At 41.2% G+C, this 16,175-nt stretch overlaps 1 protein-coding gene across 1 annotated transcript; it reads right to left on the bottom strand.

The window, feature by feature from the left end:
- Nucleotides 1–1,149: 1,149 nt before the first annotated feature.
- On the bottom strand, nucleotides 1,150–6,534 carry LOC120431200 (uncharacterized). Its single transcript, XM_039596343.1, has one exon. The coding sequence runs from the start codon at nucleotides 6,532–6,534 to the stop codon at nucleotides 1,150–1,152; it is 5,385 nt and encodes a 1,794-aa protein (XP_039452277.1).
- Nucleotides 6,535–16,175: the final 9,641 nt, after the last annotated feature.

Consider the following 16,175-nt stretch of genomic DNA (forward strand, 5'->3'; position numbering starts at 1 on the left):
AAAAGTTTAAAAGTTTAAAAGTTTAAAAGTTTAAAAGTTTAAAAGTTTAAAAGTTTAAAAGTTTAAAAGTTTAAAAGTTTAAAAGTTTAAAAGTTTAAAAGTTTAAAAGTTTAAAAGTTTAAAAGTTTAAAAGTTTAAAAGTTTAAAAGTTTAAAAGTTTAAAAGTTTAAAAGTTTAAAAGTTTAAAAGTTTAAAAGTTTAAAAGTTTAAAAGTTTAAAAGTTTAAAAGTTTAAAAGTTTAAAAGTTTAAAAGTTTAAAAGTTTAAAAGTTTAAAAGTTTAAAAGTTTAAAAGTTTAAAAGTTTAAAAGTTTAAAAGTTTAAAAGTTTAAAAGTTTAAAAGTTTAAAAGTTTAAAAGTTTAAAAGTTTAAAAGTTTAAAAGTTTAAAAGTTTAAAAGTTTAAAAGTTTAAAAGTTTAAAAGTTTAAAAGTTTAAAACTTTAAAACTTTAAAACTTTAAAAGTGTTGGGGAGCCGGAGTAAAACCTAGCCTTCGACAGCTCTGGTGGCCCCCAGCATCGACCGGATCGGATTGGGCTGGCTGTTCTGGTCCTGGTTCGTTGGGTAGTCCTCGCGTGTGGTCCTCCGAAGTGTTTCTCGGCAATTTCACAAATAAAACACGCAATTACAAATCAAACACAGAATTTTAATTTAACCACATTTTACTACACAGAATACAATTAGAAAGGACTACATTTATTTAAAATAACGCTAACACACGAAAATTGCCTTATGGGCGCAGAATCGACCGTTTCGATCTGCAGGTACGAGGGTTCTAAAAACTTAAAACTAAATATCGCAGTAGGTCAGCTGCTCCCGTCGTTTGTTGAGGTAGGTCAGGTCATCAACCCGGCCCGGCGGTCATCGACCCCGCAAAAGTGCATCCTGCTGTTGGTGTTGGTCCTATCAGCGATCACGATCGTCCATCTCGCGAGAAGATCACCGTGATCACCAATACCGCGATCAGCTGCTGTAGGTCGCGTGCAGCCGTGATAAGAGTGGTCACTCGCGTTGGATGGTCACAGTTGACCCGACAGTAGATGCAGGGTTGTTAATCGTGACCACTCCAACATCTCACCCACCCAGAAATGACCAGTTTCTGAAAAGATACAAACAAAACCTCTTCGGGGATGTGGGAATAGGGATAGGAAGTTAGGAATGGGGTTGAAGATCTGCATTCGTTGATTCCATGGCGTCGCTGTACTCCGGAAGTGGCAGTATGCACAGCTTCTCCACCGGACGTTTGAGATAGCCGTCGGCGGTTTTCAGCGTTACTACCCTAACCACTCCGTCTTCGCCTGGGTGTACCTCGAAAATTCTTCCCATCTTCCATCGCATTGGTGGTGAGTTCTCGTCTTTGATGACCACAAGCTTACCGACCTCGATCTGTCTTGGTGGCTTCCAGCGCTTGACCCGTCCCTGTAGCTGGCACAAATACTCCCTTCGCCATCTAGTCCAGAAGTCTTGCAGCATGCGCTGCATCGTCTGGAATTTGTCGAGCCGGTTCATCGGGATTGCTGATAAATCAGCATCGGGTACTGTTTGCAGCGATGACTGCACGAGAAAATGTGCCGGTGTTAATGGTTCCAGGTCATTAGGGTCATCGGACATCGGAGTTAACGGCCTAGAGTTGAGGCAGCCTTCCACCTGGACCAGCAACGTGTTGAGATCCTCTGGGGTAACAGGTGTTTCGCCGATTGTTTTTAATAATAGCTTCTTTGTAGATCTAACCGCGGCCTCCCAGAGGCCTCCGAAGTGTGGTGCGCTGGGTGGATTAAAGTGCCATTTGATTCCTTGGTTTGAACATTCCTTGGAGACGATGTCGCGATGTTTACGGTCCTTGAGCAGTAACAGGAGTTCGGCCATTTTATTACGAGCACCAACGAAGTTCGTTCCGTTATCGGAATAGATGTCGTCACAGATTCCCCGCCTGGCTACGAATCGTCGAAGTGCCTGGATGAAACGCTCTGTGGATAGGTCTGTTACCAATTCCAAATGGACAGCCTTGGTGCAGAGGCAGATAAAAAGTGCCACGTAAACCTTAACTGCAGGTCGTCTTGGGGCTGGGCGCACATAAAGTGGTCCAAAGTAGTCCACACCTGTCCGCGCGAACGGTCGCGAGGTGGTAACCCGAGCAGAAGGCAATTCTCCCATGAACTGCTGAACAGCCACGGGTTTCGACCGGAAACACTCCTTGCAGTGATGGATCACCTCTCTGATCACACTTCTGCCCCCAAGTGGCCAAAAGCGTAATCGTACGACTCCCAACACCAGTTGTGGGCCAGCGTGAAGCAATTTCTCGTGGAAATGTCGGAAAAGAAGTCGTGTGAGTTGATGCCTAGCCAAAAGTACGATGGGATGTTTCGTGTCCTCGGATTCCAATGAATGACGTAAGCGTCCTCCCACTCTAATGAGCTGTTCATCGGAAATGTACGGGTTGAACCACCGCAGTGGTGAACTGTTCGCAACTGGTTTTCCCTTGGTTAGTTTGTTCCATTCATCAGCGAAAACTTGCTTCTGAACGAGCCTTATTAATGCGAACTCTGCTTCTTTCAGCTCCGCAATCGTCAACAAGTCCGATTTGAACCGCTTTTCCTTGGGCATGCGAAGTAGATCCTTCAAGCGTAGCCAATACGCCGTACGCCTGACCAGATCGGGATACGAAGAGAAGTGAGAGATGAACCAAACGTTGAACTCAGCCGTAGTTGCTGCAGCTACCGATGCCGCAGTGTTTCTTCGCTCTTCTTCTGCTTCTTCCGTCGTCACGATCTTCGGTTGTGGTTGGCGTTGCTCATTCGTCTTCTTTACCCAGCCTGGCTTCCAGAATGGTACCAAGTCGATGAGATCTGCTGGCATGACTCCACGTGACAGGAAATCTGCGGGATTTTCAACTCCAGGCACGTGTCCCCAGACACAGCCTTCCGTGAGAGCTTGAATCTTGGCCACCCTGTTGGCGACGAAAGTGACCCATGTTGATGGTGGTGATTGTAGCCAGTACAACACGCACATGGCGTCGACCCAGAAAAAGGTTGGAATTTTGATCTTCAGCGATTGCAGTATTTGCACGTAGAGTTCAGCAGACAAAACGCCACCGCGTAGTTCCAATCTTGGCATCGCTTGGCTCTTCAACGGTGCCACCTTGGTTTTGGATGTGAGCAAGTTCACGGATATCCTGCCCTTTGGATCTTCGCTTTTCAAATACGTACCGCTTCCAAAGGCCTTCTCAGATGCGTCAGAAAAGAAGTGCAATTCCATCTTGAACACTTCAGGGCAGATGACGCAACGAGTGATGCGAAGTTCATTGAGCAAAGCGAGCTGTGAATGAAATCTCCTCCAGACCTCACCCACCATTTCAGGTACCGCCTCATCCCAATCCAAACGTTCTCCGTTCGGGTTCAGCAACGTCCACAGAGATTGCATAAAAATCTTGGCCGTTACGATGACCGGTCCTAGCAGTCCAAGAGGATCAAAAAGAAGGGCAATTGTTGACAAAATGAAGCGTTTGGTGAGCTCAGGAACTTTGTCCAAATCGGGAATGTTGAACTGGAACTTTAGCGTGTCCGTTTTCGGCATCCATGTGAGACCAAGAGTTTTCACTCCAGGGTCCGTGTCAAGGTTGATTTCCTCCATGCTAATCGCTAGGTTTTCCTCAGCAATCCCAGCTAGCACTTCCTGTCGATTTGATGCCCATTTCCTAAGCTTGAAACCGCCTCGTAGCATCATCTCGTCTAGCTGCTTCCGAAGTTCGATTGCTGACTGGACGTCCTCAGCTCCGGTGATGACGTCATCCATGTAGGTGTCTTGGTTGACTGCCCGTGCAGCAAGCGGAAATCGAGGTCCATCATCCGTCGCTAGTTGTTTTAGCGTCCTGGTTGCGAGGAATGGAGCGGGCTTGGTGCCGTAAGTGACGGTTTTCAGCTCGTAGATGCCAACTTCCTCGTCCGGAGAAAAACGCCACAGAATGGATTGCAATGGCCGTTCCTCTGGGTGGACCATGATCTGACGGAACATCTTCTCTACGTCAGACACAAGCATAACCGGCTTGATCCGACTCCGCAGAATGATAGAGCGCAAATCTTCTTGGATTACCGGCCCTGCCAGCAACACATCGTTCAGCGCGACTCCAGAAGATGTTTTGCAAGAAGCGTCGAAAACAACTCTGCATTTGGTGGTGGTACTGGCCTCCTTGACCACCGGATGGTGCGGTAGAAAACACCGGTTGACCTGGGTTGGAGTTGTTTCTTCGACCTTGGACATGTGACCCAGTTCCAGATATTCGTCCATGAAATCTGTATACTGTTTCCGCAAATTGGCGTCCCTTGCCAGTCTGCGCTCGGTTGCGTGCAGCCGTCGCAACGCAATTTCCTTGGATTCGCCCAACCTAGAGATTCCACCTTCGACCTTGGGCATGGAAACGGAATACCGACCGTCGGATAACCGTTGAACCGTGTGTTGGAAGTTCTCTTCGCAGCGTCTTTCAGCGGGAGAGAACGCGTCGTCCAAACCGACGTCTTCAGCCGACCAGAACCGTGCCATCAGAGTTTCCATCTTCTCTGAGATTGACACGTTGCACTTCACCTGCGTGGAGTTGCATGGAACCGTGAGACCACCAGATACCACCCAGCCGAACACCGACTCGTTCAGCGCTGGTAGATTGTCTCCCAGGGGAATTCTTCGACCGGTTTCAAAGAACTCGAAAAAGCATTCAATGCCAAGGACGATGTCCACCTTCTTGGACTGGAAGAATGCTGGATCTGCCAACTCAATTCCGTCCGGAATCGACCATCCATTTGTTGCGATTGTTGTTGTTGGCAGATTGACCGTAACCTTGGAGAGCACCAAGAAGTTCATGTCTCGCTCGAAGTTGGATAATCGAGACCGCACCGTTGCGTGAATCTTGTGCTTGACCCTTGTGCCAGATTGACCGATTCCTAGCACGGAAATGTCCACCTTTTCTCGCGTGACCTTCATCAGCTGCGCCAGTCGCTCTGATATGAAGTTACTCTCCGACCCCGAGTCGAGGAGTGCGCGTGCAGGGTACCGATTGCCATCATCGTCCTCGACAATGACCACTGCTGTAGCCAACAGCACTTGGGATGCAGCTTGGGTTGCTGCGCCTGACACGGATGGGTTCGTGGCTGCCATGTTTGCCACGTGGGATGTTGTCGGACCTTGGGTTTCCTTGGAGTTGGAAGGGTTGTTGCTCCCTGCAACCGCGAGTGCCGTCACCGCGTTGTCCCTTTCCGGTTGTTGTTGAAAGCATACCAAAGTATGGTGCCGACCCTTGCAGTTCCTGCAACTGTACTTGGACGTGCAGTTTTTGGCTTGGTGACCAGTTCTGAAGCAGTTGCGACAGAGGGAATGCGTCTTGAGTAATGCGTCCCTCTCCGACACCGCCAACCGTTGGAATGCAGAACACTGGTAGAGTAAGTGGTTGTCCTTACAAGCCACGCACGAGTAGCCAGCATGTTGCACCGTACTGTAGCTAACCTTTTTTGCCTTGGATTTGGGAACGTACTGTTGTTGTTGGTGTTGAACAGCCCGACTGTTCACAGTTTTCGGTGGCAAACTCTCCAGAACTCGAATGCGTCGGTTTAGGAAATCGCACAAGTCCTTCAACGTGTCCTTTGTCGTGTCGTTAGCAGATTCCTCCCTTGAATCATCTGCAAAATCACCTAGCGAATCTCTAACCAAATCTTTCGCCGTAGATACTTCCTCCCATGCGCGACGCGTAACAGGATCCAGACGCGTAACGAGTAAATTCACCAGCAGAAGATCCTTGTAGTCAACGGGTGAGACCACCTGATCGAGGGTGTTCAGAACACGCTCGAACTCGTCAACGAGGGAATGCAAATCGGTGGCAGATTCCTCGGCGAGGGTTGGAAGGGTAAACAACGATTGCACCAGTCGCTGCTTAAGTACCTTGTGGTTGTTGTAGTACCTCTGCAAACGATCCCATGCCAGCTTGTAGTTGACCGACGTGGTTGAAAGTCCACTGATGATCCTCTTGGGCTTGTCGTCAAGACAATTCTTTAGGTAGTGGAACTTTTCCACATCCGGTAGGTCTGACTTCCAGTGGATGAGTGAGAGGAACAAGTCACGAAAACTCAGCCACTCGTCGATGTTCCCCTTGAACATAGGAAGCTTGATCTGAGGCAAACGGGCGTGATCAGTCCCCCCAACAATCGTGTCGTTGTGGGTCGGTTCACAAGGAACTTCCTGTCGTTCTTTCAACTTGTCCAGTAGAAGGGATTTTACTCGGTAGTAGCCTTCAGTCAACGTTTCGCGGTCCTTTTTGTAGGTAGGGTCATCCTCAGGGTTGTAGTCTTTGTGAGATTTGATTTCCACCAAGGTAGTGCACAAAACATCCCACAGCTTGTTGAGACTTTCCAAGCGCACACTCACCTGGGAAGCGGTTGTTTCCGCCTTAAATTTATCAGCAAATTTGAAGATGTCATTGAGCGCTGCTTGTAACTCTTGGTATTTAACGGTCAACGCCTTCAGCGTCGGTCCTAACAAGGACTTCCGGGGTGCCATGACGTCAGAGAATGTAAAGCGAAAAAGTGTGGTGCTGTAGTATTCCGTTTCGTCCTGGCTTCGGCAAGAACATATACTGCTGTAGCAAATTACTTACTTTTAGCAGTAACTGATCGTACCCAAAGCAGTTGGGAGTTCAATCAGAACCGGAAGCACCAGATAACTCGAGACGTCAAACCAAAATGTCCTTAGCGGTCAAGTGGGCAGCTCAAATTGAATGCGTGGGTGTGCGAAGAAGAGGTGGAAAACGGCATGTAGTATCAACGGTGCCTTGGCTTCGGCAAGCCATATACTTTGCTAGTGTATCTCACCTGGAGAAACAGCAGCAGCGACCAAAAACAACGTGAACCAGATCAGATCGTAAATCAATCAGCGAATGGGATGACCTCAGGGATGCGTGGTGTAAGCGAAGAGGATACAAACTCGATTTAAAAATGGTGTATTTCTGTCGTCTTAGCTTCGGCAATATACTATTCTTTAGCACTCACCGGTAGAAACGAACAGTTGCGCAGCCTCTTCAGTCCACGTGGCGATCCGTCTTGGCACGTGTCAGACACGTTGATGTCGTCCTTCTCGGGTGGTCTGAACGGTAGCAAACGGTTGTGGTCACCGTTAGATGTCCTCTTGGAGTCGTGCAGATCGTCGTGTAGATCTCCAGCGACCTCGGAGTCGCCGCGTTTCGGCTTGGAGTCGTGCAGATAGTCAGTGACCTCCACGTGGTCACAGTACGTGCAATCACCGGCGTTCAGCCGGTTCGGGCGTAGTAATGAGTTGTGTGGTCGAAAAATGGTGTTAGTTTCACGGTAGCGACTCGCTTCGGCTGACATACACTGTGCTTAGAATATTTTACCTGGGTAAAAGGTGTCCTTTCTGGAACAGTGTGTCAACGCAGCAGTCGGATGGCTCCGACAGCAACGCAGCAATCGGATGGTCCAGGAAATGGCTGACCGGATGTCCCAGAAAATGGCTGACCGTGACCGGAGACGCGCTCTCGCCGCGCAGCGCGTAGCAGATGGCTCGCTCGATCCAATGGGACGCACACAGCGGTTCGCTCCAGCGGAATGTACAGCGTAGATGTGGATGGGAGGTGTGTCAGTACCGGGAATGTCTGACCGCTTCGGCGGACATATACGTAGTGGTTCCACTTACCAAACGCAACACGTTGGCGCGTAGATGTCCAAGCGCGAAGTTCGTTGTCCGGGTTGAGGGTACAATGTCCTATTGTCCCAGGGATGAATGGGCAAACCGTTGGCGCGCTTTGAATGTTCCCAGCAGCGATGGCGAACCGTGCCACGCCGCAGTCCAATGGCGACGAACCTCGTCCACAAACGGCAATGTAGCGTCCAACCGTCCTTCCTCCCGCGAACCAGGATCCGTCCGATCCGGTTCGAAGGACCAGAATGTTGGGGAGCCGGAGTAAAAACCTAGCCTTCGACAGCTCTGGTGGCCCCCAGCATCGACCGGATCGGATTGGGCTGGCTGTTCTGGTCCTGGTTCGTTGGGTAGTCCTCGCGTGTGGTCCTCCGAAGTGTTTCTCGGCAATTTCACAAATAAAACACGCAATTACAAATCAAACACAGAATTTTAATTTAACCACATTTTACTACACAGAATACAATTAGAAAGGACTACATTTATTTAAAATAACGCTAACACACGAAAATTGCCTTATGGGCGCAGAATCGACCGTTTCGATCTGCAGGTACGAGGGTTCTAAAAACTTAAAACTAAATATCGCAGTAGGTCAGCTGCTCCCGTCGTTCGTTGAGGTAGGTCAGGTCATCAACCCGGCCCGGCGGTCATCGACCCCGCAAAAGTGCATCCTGCTGTTGGTGTTGGTCCTATCAGCGATCACGATCGTCCATCTCGCGAGAAGATCACCGTGATCACCAATACCGCGATCAGCTGCTGTAGGTCGCGTGCAGCCGTGATAAGAGTGGTCACTCGCGTTGGATGGTCACAGTTGACCCGACAGTGGTGACCCGACAGTAGATGCAGGGTTGTTAATCGTGACCACTCCAACAAAAAGTTTAAAATTTAAAAGTTTAAAAGTTTATGTGAATTCATGTGAACATGAAGTGAACAGCATTCGAAAAAAGAGTGAAAGGTCTTTCGATAGCGATCAGCTGATTTTGGATGATTTTCACGTCCATTTGGCATGTAGAACATGTGTAGGTCAAAGGAAAAGCACGTGAATTTATTGTGTTGAATTTCGGAGACTCTCACGTGAAAAAACTTGACTATGTTGGTTTCTTTCAGTGTAGTAATTAATTGAAGCACTCGAAAAAGTTTTTTTTCTGTTGCAATTATTTGGAAAATAAATTTAAATTTTCTATGTTCGTTGAATGAAATTTAAATTTTACCCGCTAGAAGATCTTAAAATCAATTGAGTTAAATTATGTAATTAAATTTAAGTTGGACAAAATAAATCAATAATATATTTTATTGTCGATTATGTTTTTGCTAAATTTCCAAAGAGAGCATTTAGAGCTAAAAACTCTTCACTGCGTTCCTTTGTTTGAAAAAAAAATTAAAATACTGGTAATAAAATGGCAAATTTCCATAGCTCAGCTCTTCACTGATTTCCTTTGTTTGAAATATAAAAAATATTTAGAATACAGGTAATAAAATGGCAAATTTCCATAGAGAGCATTTAGAGCATAAAACTCTTCACTGATTTCCTTGCTTGCGAAATAAAGAAAAAATGGTTTTTGCTATTTAATTTCAATTTCTTATTTTGTTTAAAAAAAATGACAAAATTTTAAAAAAAATTTAGAGCTTAAAACTGTCTAATGGTTATCTTGCTTGAATATTATAATTTATTTTCTGTTGAATTAAATAAAATGGCAAAGTTTCCTGAAATCTTTATAAGGTTAAACATATGTTAACTGATTTTCTTTTTATAAAATTAAAATAATTGTTAGAAGATTTAGTTTTAATTTTTTTAACTTGCGTATTTGAAATTGTTTTTTATATTAATTTGTTGTACGAAACTTGCAATTTTGTTAAACATTTGTTTTGTCAAGGCAAATATAAAAATAGCTTTAAAATAATTTTATTGTTTCTAATCATAATTATTTACCAGTACAATAAAAAGAATATAATTTTTTAAATTTGTATAATTTTATCTGAAATTTCTTTCAACCATCCAGACGAGAGCATTTAACATAAAAACTCTCTATAAAAACTCTGCAATACTAGTTTTCACTTCAGACGATTTCTACCAAACATGCCTCATATCACCTGTGCCTACGACGCGGTCGCTTTGTGTTTGTCGCAAGCAGTATTTATTATAAAAAGATTTTTTATTTTTTATTTCGGTATCTATTGAAGATAGACCTTTGGTGTCTTCGAGAGAGTTGTTCATTTTTGGTAGCTGAGCAACTTTGTCCAAAACAAAAATATTCTATACCTTGTATCTTAGAAAATAAATAGTTTTTACTTGTTTTGCACAACTAAAATCAATCAAATTGTATTGATGTCAAAATGAATAATATAGAACCTTTTGGTACCAGCAACTTTCTAGAACATGTCAACTTTCTAAAACTTATCTTTTTAGAGATATATGCAAATCAATATTATTTTTCCCCATACAGAGCTGGCTCTGTTCGCTGCATACAGAGCTTAGCTCTGTTCTACCATACAGAGCTTAGCTCTGTTCTACCATACAGAGCAGGTAAGGAGTTTTTATTGAGCCTGTAGAGCTCGATGCGTCTCTACCTGAAAAACGAATCAGGAGAGATGAAAAGAAAAAGGATGACTATAAAAAAATCAATTAAGAGCGTATATGGATGATGCGTAGGACGGAAAAAACCGACAGCACTTTTATGACCCACTTAAGTGGCACGCGCAGACGGTTGCCCGACGAGGATCAGATAAAAAGGACATGCGCGTCAAGAAAACAATAAAATGACATTATTTATGGGTTAAGTCATAAAAGGACCTCGACTAATTTCGGGTCAATATTATGAGAACATCTGAGTTCTCACGAAAAGGGAGAATTAGAGCGTGGTGGAAAGAAATAGAACATTTATATTAGGATTTTATAAAATTAAGAATGGGAGTAATAAAAAAGGCCAGGATATCATGTATAACTTGGAAGGATTTTTAGAGTGGGGGAAAAATTAATAAAAAAAGAGAGTTATATATTGTTGAAAAGAGAATTTTGGGAAAAAGAGAGAATTAAGGAAAGTTTTCATTATATTAAGAAAAATACAGGTTGGAGTGGGGTTGTAAATGAAACAAAATATACTATATAAGAGAAACCGAAAAGGACGGATATATAATGCAACTTCAAAAAAACTAGAGTGGGGGTAAAAATATAAGATATTGAATAATTAAGTAAATAACTAGATTTAGTATAAAGAGCCAAACTGAAATCAAGTTGGGCAGTCGGAAGCGTGAAGTTGAAGTGCGAAGTGGAGTGGAGTGAAGTCCAAGTCCAGTCGGAGTCGGAGACAAGTCAGTGAGTTGTCAACTTTGACCTTTTCCTAGAGAACTTGATTTCAGTTTTAGCTCATTATGTTACAAAATTGTAATTCTAAGCTAAGATAACTGAATAAAAATCAAAAAGTATCTTTGAAAAGCACGAAGTTGAAAGTGTTTAACTGTGTTACATCCGAAATATCCAGAGTTGCAGTGCCTTGGACCGGCCGCTCGCTTCACCAGCTTAGATTTTGAGGTAATTTCAAAGAAAGCTAGAAATCTGGAAAATTTGTTTAGAATTTTTTTTATTGGAGGTCAAATATTGGTCAAATATAGTTGGTTAGAGTCTCTAAGGCATATTCATAAGAAATTTGAGTGATATCAACATGAATGCATCGAGGAAGAGCCCTTCTTTCACGGTGCCAAATATCAGACATACCGAATTTTTAATCATTAGTTTGTTCTAAAAAACACACCGTGTGGTACGACGGCCACTTTGCTGCCAGGCTTCTGGTTTAGTTCGCGATGACCAATCCTCCGTTCAGCGTTTCGTTGGATCGATGTAGAAGTCGTTAGGCGACATGCTCCGTTCGCCGTCGTTCAGGTCCGAATTATCCGGGTTGGACACCCACCGGGGAGGGGGTCTTAGGACGAAGCAGACCTTCCAGCTTTCATGGGCGGCCTGCTGCCAGGTGGGTTCTCCGTCGGAAGGGCCATCTTGTTGGCAAGGCCTGAGCCTCCAGCGCTTAACGCAATGACCCGGATTATATATTGAATGTTGTGCATTCGACAGAGGAGATTACGGCGGCCGTGTCGGAGATGTTTTGTTCAAGTCCTGAAAAAGAAATTGTTGTTAAAACCATCTAACTTGTCAAAAAAAAAAGAAAAAAAAAACTTCGAAGACCTTCGTCGTAGTCGCGCGCAAGCCCCACGTATGCCTTTTTCTTGCCGTCCGGCCACAAAACTTGTACGTGGTGATTATTGCATTCGATCGTAATATTACGATCGTAATTTCTCGACTCACGATCGAGATTTCTCGATAGTAAGATTACGACTTACCATCGACAAATCTCGATCTACCATCGACAAATTACGACTTACCATCGAGAAATTACGATCGTAATTTGACTGTTGAGAAATCTCGATCGTGGATCGAGAAATTACGATCGTAATTTGAATACCGTTTTTTTTAAATATTTTTTTATTTAAACAAAATATTTAAAAAAAATCTAAGTTCAATTTTTTAATATGAAGAAATAAGAAAAATTAAGAAAAATCAAATTTCAAAAATTTCATAAATTTCATAAATTTCATAAATTTCATAAATTTCATAAATTTCATAAATTTCATAAATTTCATAAATTTCATAAATTTAATAAATTTCATAAATTTCATAAATTTCATAAATTTCATAAATTTCATAAATTTCATAAATTTCATAAATTTCATAAATTTCATAAATTTCATAAATTTCATAAATTTCATAAATTTCATAAATTTCATAAATTTCATAAATTTCATAAATTTCATAAATTTCATAAATTTCAAAAATTTCAAAAATTTCAAAAATTTCAAAAATTTCAAAAATTTCAAAAATTTCAAAAATTTCAAAAATTTCAAAAATTTCAAAAATTTCAAAAATTTCAAAAATTTTAAAAATTTCAAAAATTTCAAAAATTTCAAAAATTTCAAAAATTTCAAAAATTTCAAAAATTTCAAAAATTTCAAAAATTTCAAAAATTTCAAAAATTTCAAAAATTTCAAAAATTTCAAAAATTTCAAAAATTTCAAAAATTTCAAAAACTTCAAAAATTTCAAAAATTTCAAAAATTTCAAAAATTTCAAAAATTTCAAAAATTTCAAAAATTTCAAAAATTTCAAAAATTTCAAAAATTTCAAAAATTTCAAAAATTTCAAAAATTTCAAAAATTTCAAAAATTTCAAAAATTTCAAAAATTTCAAAAATTTCAAAAATTTCAAAAATTTCAAAAATTTCAAAAATTTCAAAAATTTCAAAAATTTCAAAAATTTCAAAAATTTCAAAAATTTCAAAAATTTCAAAAATTTCAAAAATTTCAAAAATTTCAAAAATTTCAAAAATTTCAAAAATTTCAAAAATTTCAAAAATTTCAAAAATTTCAAAAATTTCAAAAATTTCAAAAATTTCAAAAATTTCAAAAATTTCAAAAATTTCAAAAATTTCAAAAATTTCAAAAATTTCAAAAATTTCAAAAATTTCAAAAATTTCAAAGATTTACAAAATTTCAAAAAATCCAAAATTTTTTTTTAATTTTTGAAATTTTTAAAATTCTTGAAATTTTTAAAAATTTTGATTTTTTTAAAATTTTTAAAATTTTTGAAATTTTTGAAATTTTTGAAATTTTTGAAATTTTTGAAATTTTTGAAATTTTTGAAATTTTTGAAATTTTTGAAATTTTTGAAATTTTTGAAATTTTTGAAATTTTTGAAATTTTTGAAATTTTTGAAATTTTTGAAATTTTTGAAATTTTTGAAATTTTTGAAATTTTTGAAATTTTTGAAATTTTTGAAATTTTTGAAATTTTTGAAATTTTTGAAATTTTTGAAATTTTTGAAATTTTTGAAATTTTTGAAATTTTTGAAATTTTTGAAATTTTTGAAATTTTTGAAATTTTTGAAATTTTTGAAATTTTTGAAATTTTTGAAATTTTTGAAATTTTTGAAATTTTTGAAATTTTTGAAATTTTTGAAATTTTTGAAATTTTTGAAATTTTTGAATTTTTTGAAATTTTTGAATACTTGAATTTTTTAAAACACGTATCGAGATTTTCTCGATCGTTTGTCGTAATTTGTCAATCTACTATCGACAAATAACGACTTACCATCGACAAATTACGATCGTAATATTACGATCGAGAAATCTCGATCGTGAGTCGAGAAATTACGATCGAAATATTACGATCGAATGCAATAATCACCACGGTACACTTTGACAGCTTCTTGACAGCCTTGACGTGGTTCTTGTTGACACCCATGTAGATCAGGACCACCGATCAACATACACCGATTTTCATGGGAGCTTGGGGCTGCGGGACAGACGCAGCCTTTTCTGGCAACGGCACCGCTTCCGGCAGCAGCAGCAGCAGCCGCTCCCTTCTAAGCGACAGAAGCCTTCTTAGCCAGTTCGGTCTCGGACAGCGGCCAGATTCTTCATGCCTTCTTGATCATGCCGTACAAATACTCCAGGTAGTCGTGGCGAGGAAGACATGTTCAGCGCGACCTTTGTCCGTTAGCAGCCAAGCAGCACCCATGCGGTTGCCTATGTTCCCCGTCCGGCTAAGGTGGTTCGCCATGCTCAGCAGCACCACCGGGTGCATGTTTCTAGCAGCTTCCGGCCGGATTTTGCTTCGATTTTTTGCTGACAATTAAATTTTCAGCGACACACGATGTTTACTTTTTTCCCAGTTTGACAGATGAAAATGCGCTAACACGCATAAATTAAATTGGCAATAATTTTGGAAAACGGAATTATTCCACCATCATTCTGGAATAATTCTGGAATGAACGGAATGATTCGAATAAAAATATTCGATGTGTCAACCCCTTTGGCTTTCACTTACTATCTTTTTTCTACACGCTCACTTCATTCCCTTGTGGAACACCAATCAGTGAGGTACTCCTGGATATTAGCTCCTGAAAAGTGCTTAAAAAGTGCTAAAATGCCTCACGGCAAGAAAAAGAGGCGGTCCTCACCAGCAGGATCGGCGGTGCGAAAGTGGCTGACCGGGTTTATCAAATCTGGTGCTTCACGAGCTTCCATTCGCTTGTGTGCTGATGGACTCAAAATTCTGTTACCTACCAGAAAGGATTACAACTACGTTCGGGATTTCCTGAACAACACCAAGATTGAATACTACAGCCATGACGATCCAGGTAAACGCCCCATGAAACAGGTCCTCCGAGGCCTGTACGACATGGATGTGAGTGTGCTGAAAGAAGAGCTCAAAACTCTTAAGTTGAACGGGATCGAAGTCTTCAAGATGACGAGACACAACAAGGACATCAAGTATCGTGATCAACTGTACCTGGTTCATCTCGAGAAAGGATCGACAACGCCGTCTGAGCTGAAAGCAGTTCGGGCAATTTTCAACATCATTGTGACTTGGGAACGTTATCGACCAGTGCACCGTGACGTGACACAATGTTCGAACTGCTTGCAGTTTGGGCATGGTGGAAGAAACTGTTTCATCAAGAGTCGTTGTGCAACCTGCGGAGGTGAGCACAAAACTCAAGCTTGCGAAACAATCAACGAGAACATCGAAGCGAAATGCTTCAATTGCGGCGGCGACCATTCTACCAAGAATCGGAGCTGCCCAAAACGTGCTGAGTTTGTAAAAATTCGGCAGCAAGCGACGACGAGGCACCAACCAAATCATCGCAAAACACCACCAGCATACACGGACGTGGATCGCAGGATCTGTTCGAGTGGTTCCAAATCTGCAGCCATTGCCGTTGAATCAGCGGCAAAGAGTTGCAGAGAATACAACACCTCCAGGCTTCAGTCAGCAACCGAGGGAAAACCAACCAACATCAACGGGTGAAGGCAGTAGTGACCTGTTTTCACCACAAGAACTTTTGAACATTTTCATCGAGATGACAACAACACTGCGTGGTTGTAAAACTCGTCAGGAACAAGTAAGAACTCTTGGAGCATTTATCTTAAAATACAGTTCGTAGTTTACTCGTTTTAGTGATTTTGAATATTTCAATGATTTTTTTTAGTTTTAAGTTAGGATTAGTTGTTAAAGTGATTTTTTTTTCTGTTTTACCCAAATGTATTCGATTCAATGCAATAATGTAAAACAATTTGAAGTAATTAAAATAAATGTGACCAGTTAATAATAACGAAAAATACAACAAAGATGACGAGCATTAGGCCATACCACTTAGCATGTAAAAGAAATGTAATTATTATAAGATTATTCAATAAAGACATATTTAATTTCAAAAAAATTACACGCTCACTTGTAGGACCTTTAAGTGTCGAATAAGAGGAATCCCGGACCGCTAGTCGGTGTTCCCCGCAAGCACCGATTCCGTGACATTGCGGTGTCCCGAGGTCGCATTTCCGGGTGCCTAGTCAATCGAGGGCCCGAGCTTCTCACCGTGCGCGGTGATCAACATTAAGGAAGCAATACTCAGATCGTTGTATCCTAACTCGCAAAAGAGTATACCCA

The sequence above is a fragment of the Culex pipiens genome, chromosome 1 (assembly GCF_016801865.2).
Source record: "Culex pipiens pallens isolate TS chromosome 1, TS_CPP_V2, whole genome shotgun sequence".
Taxonomy (NCBI): Eukaryota; Metazoa; Arthropoda; class Insecta; order Diptera; family Culicidae; genus Culex; species Culex pipiens.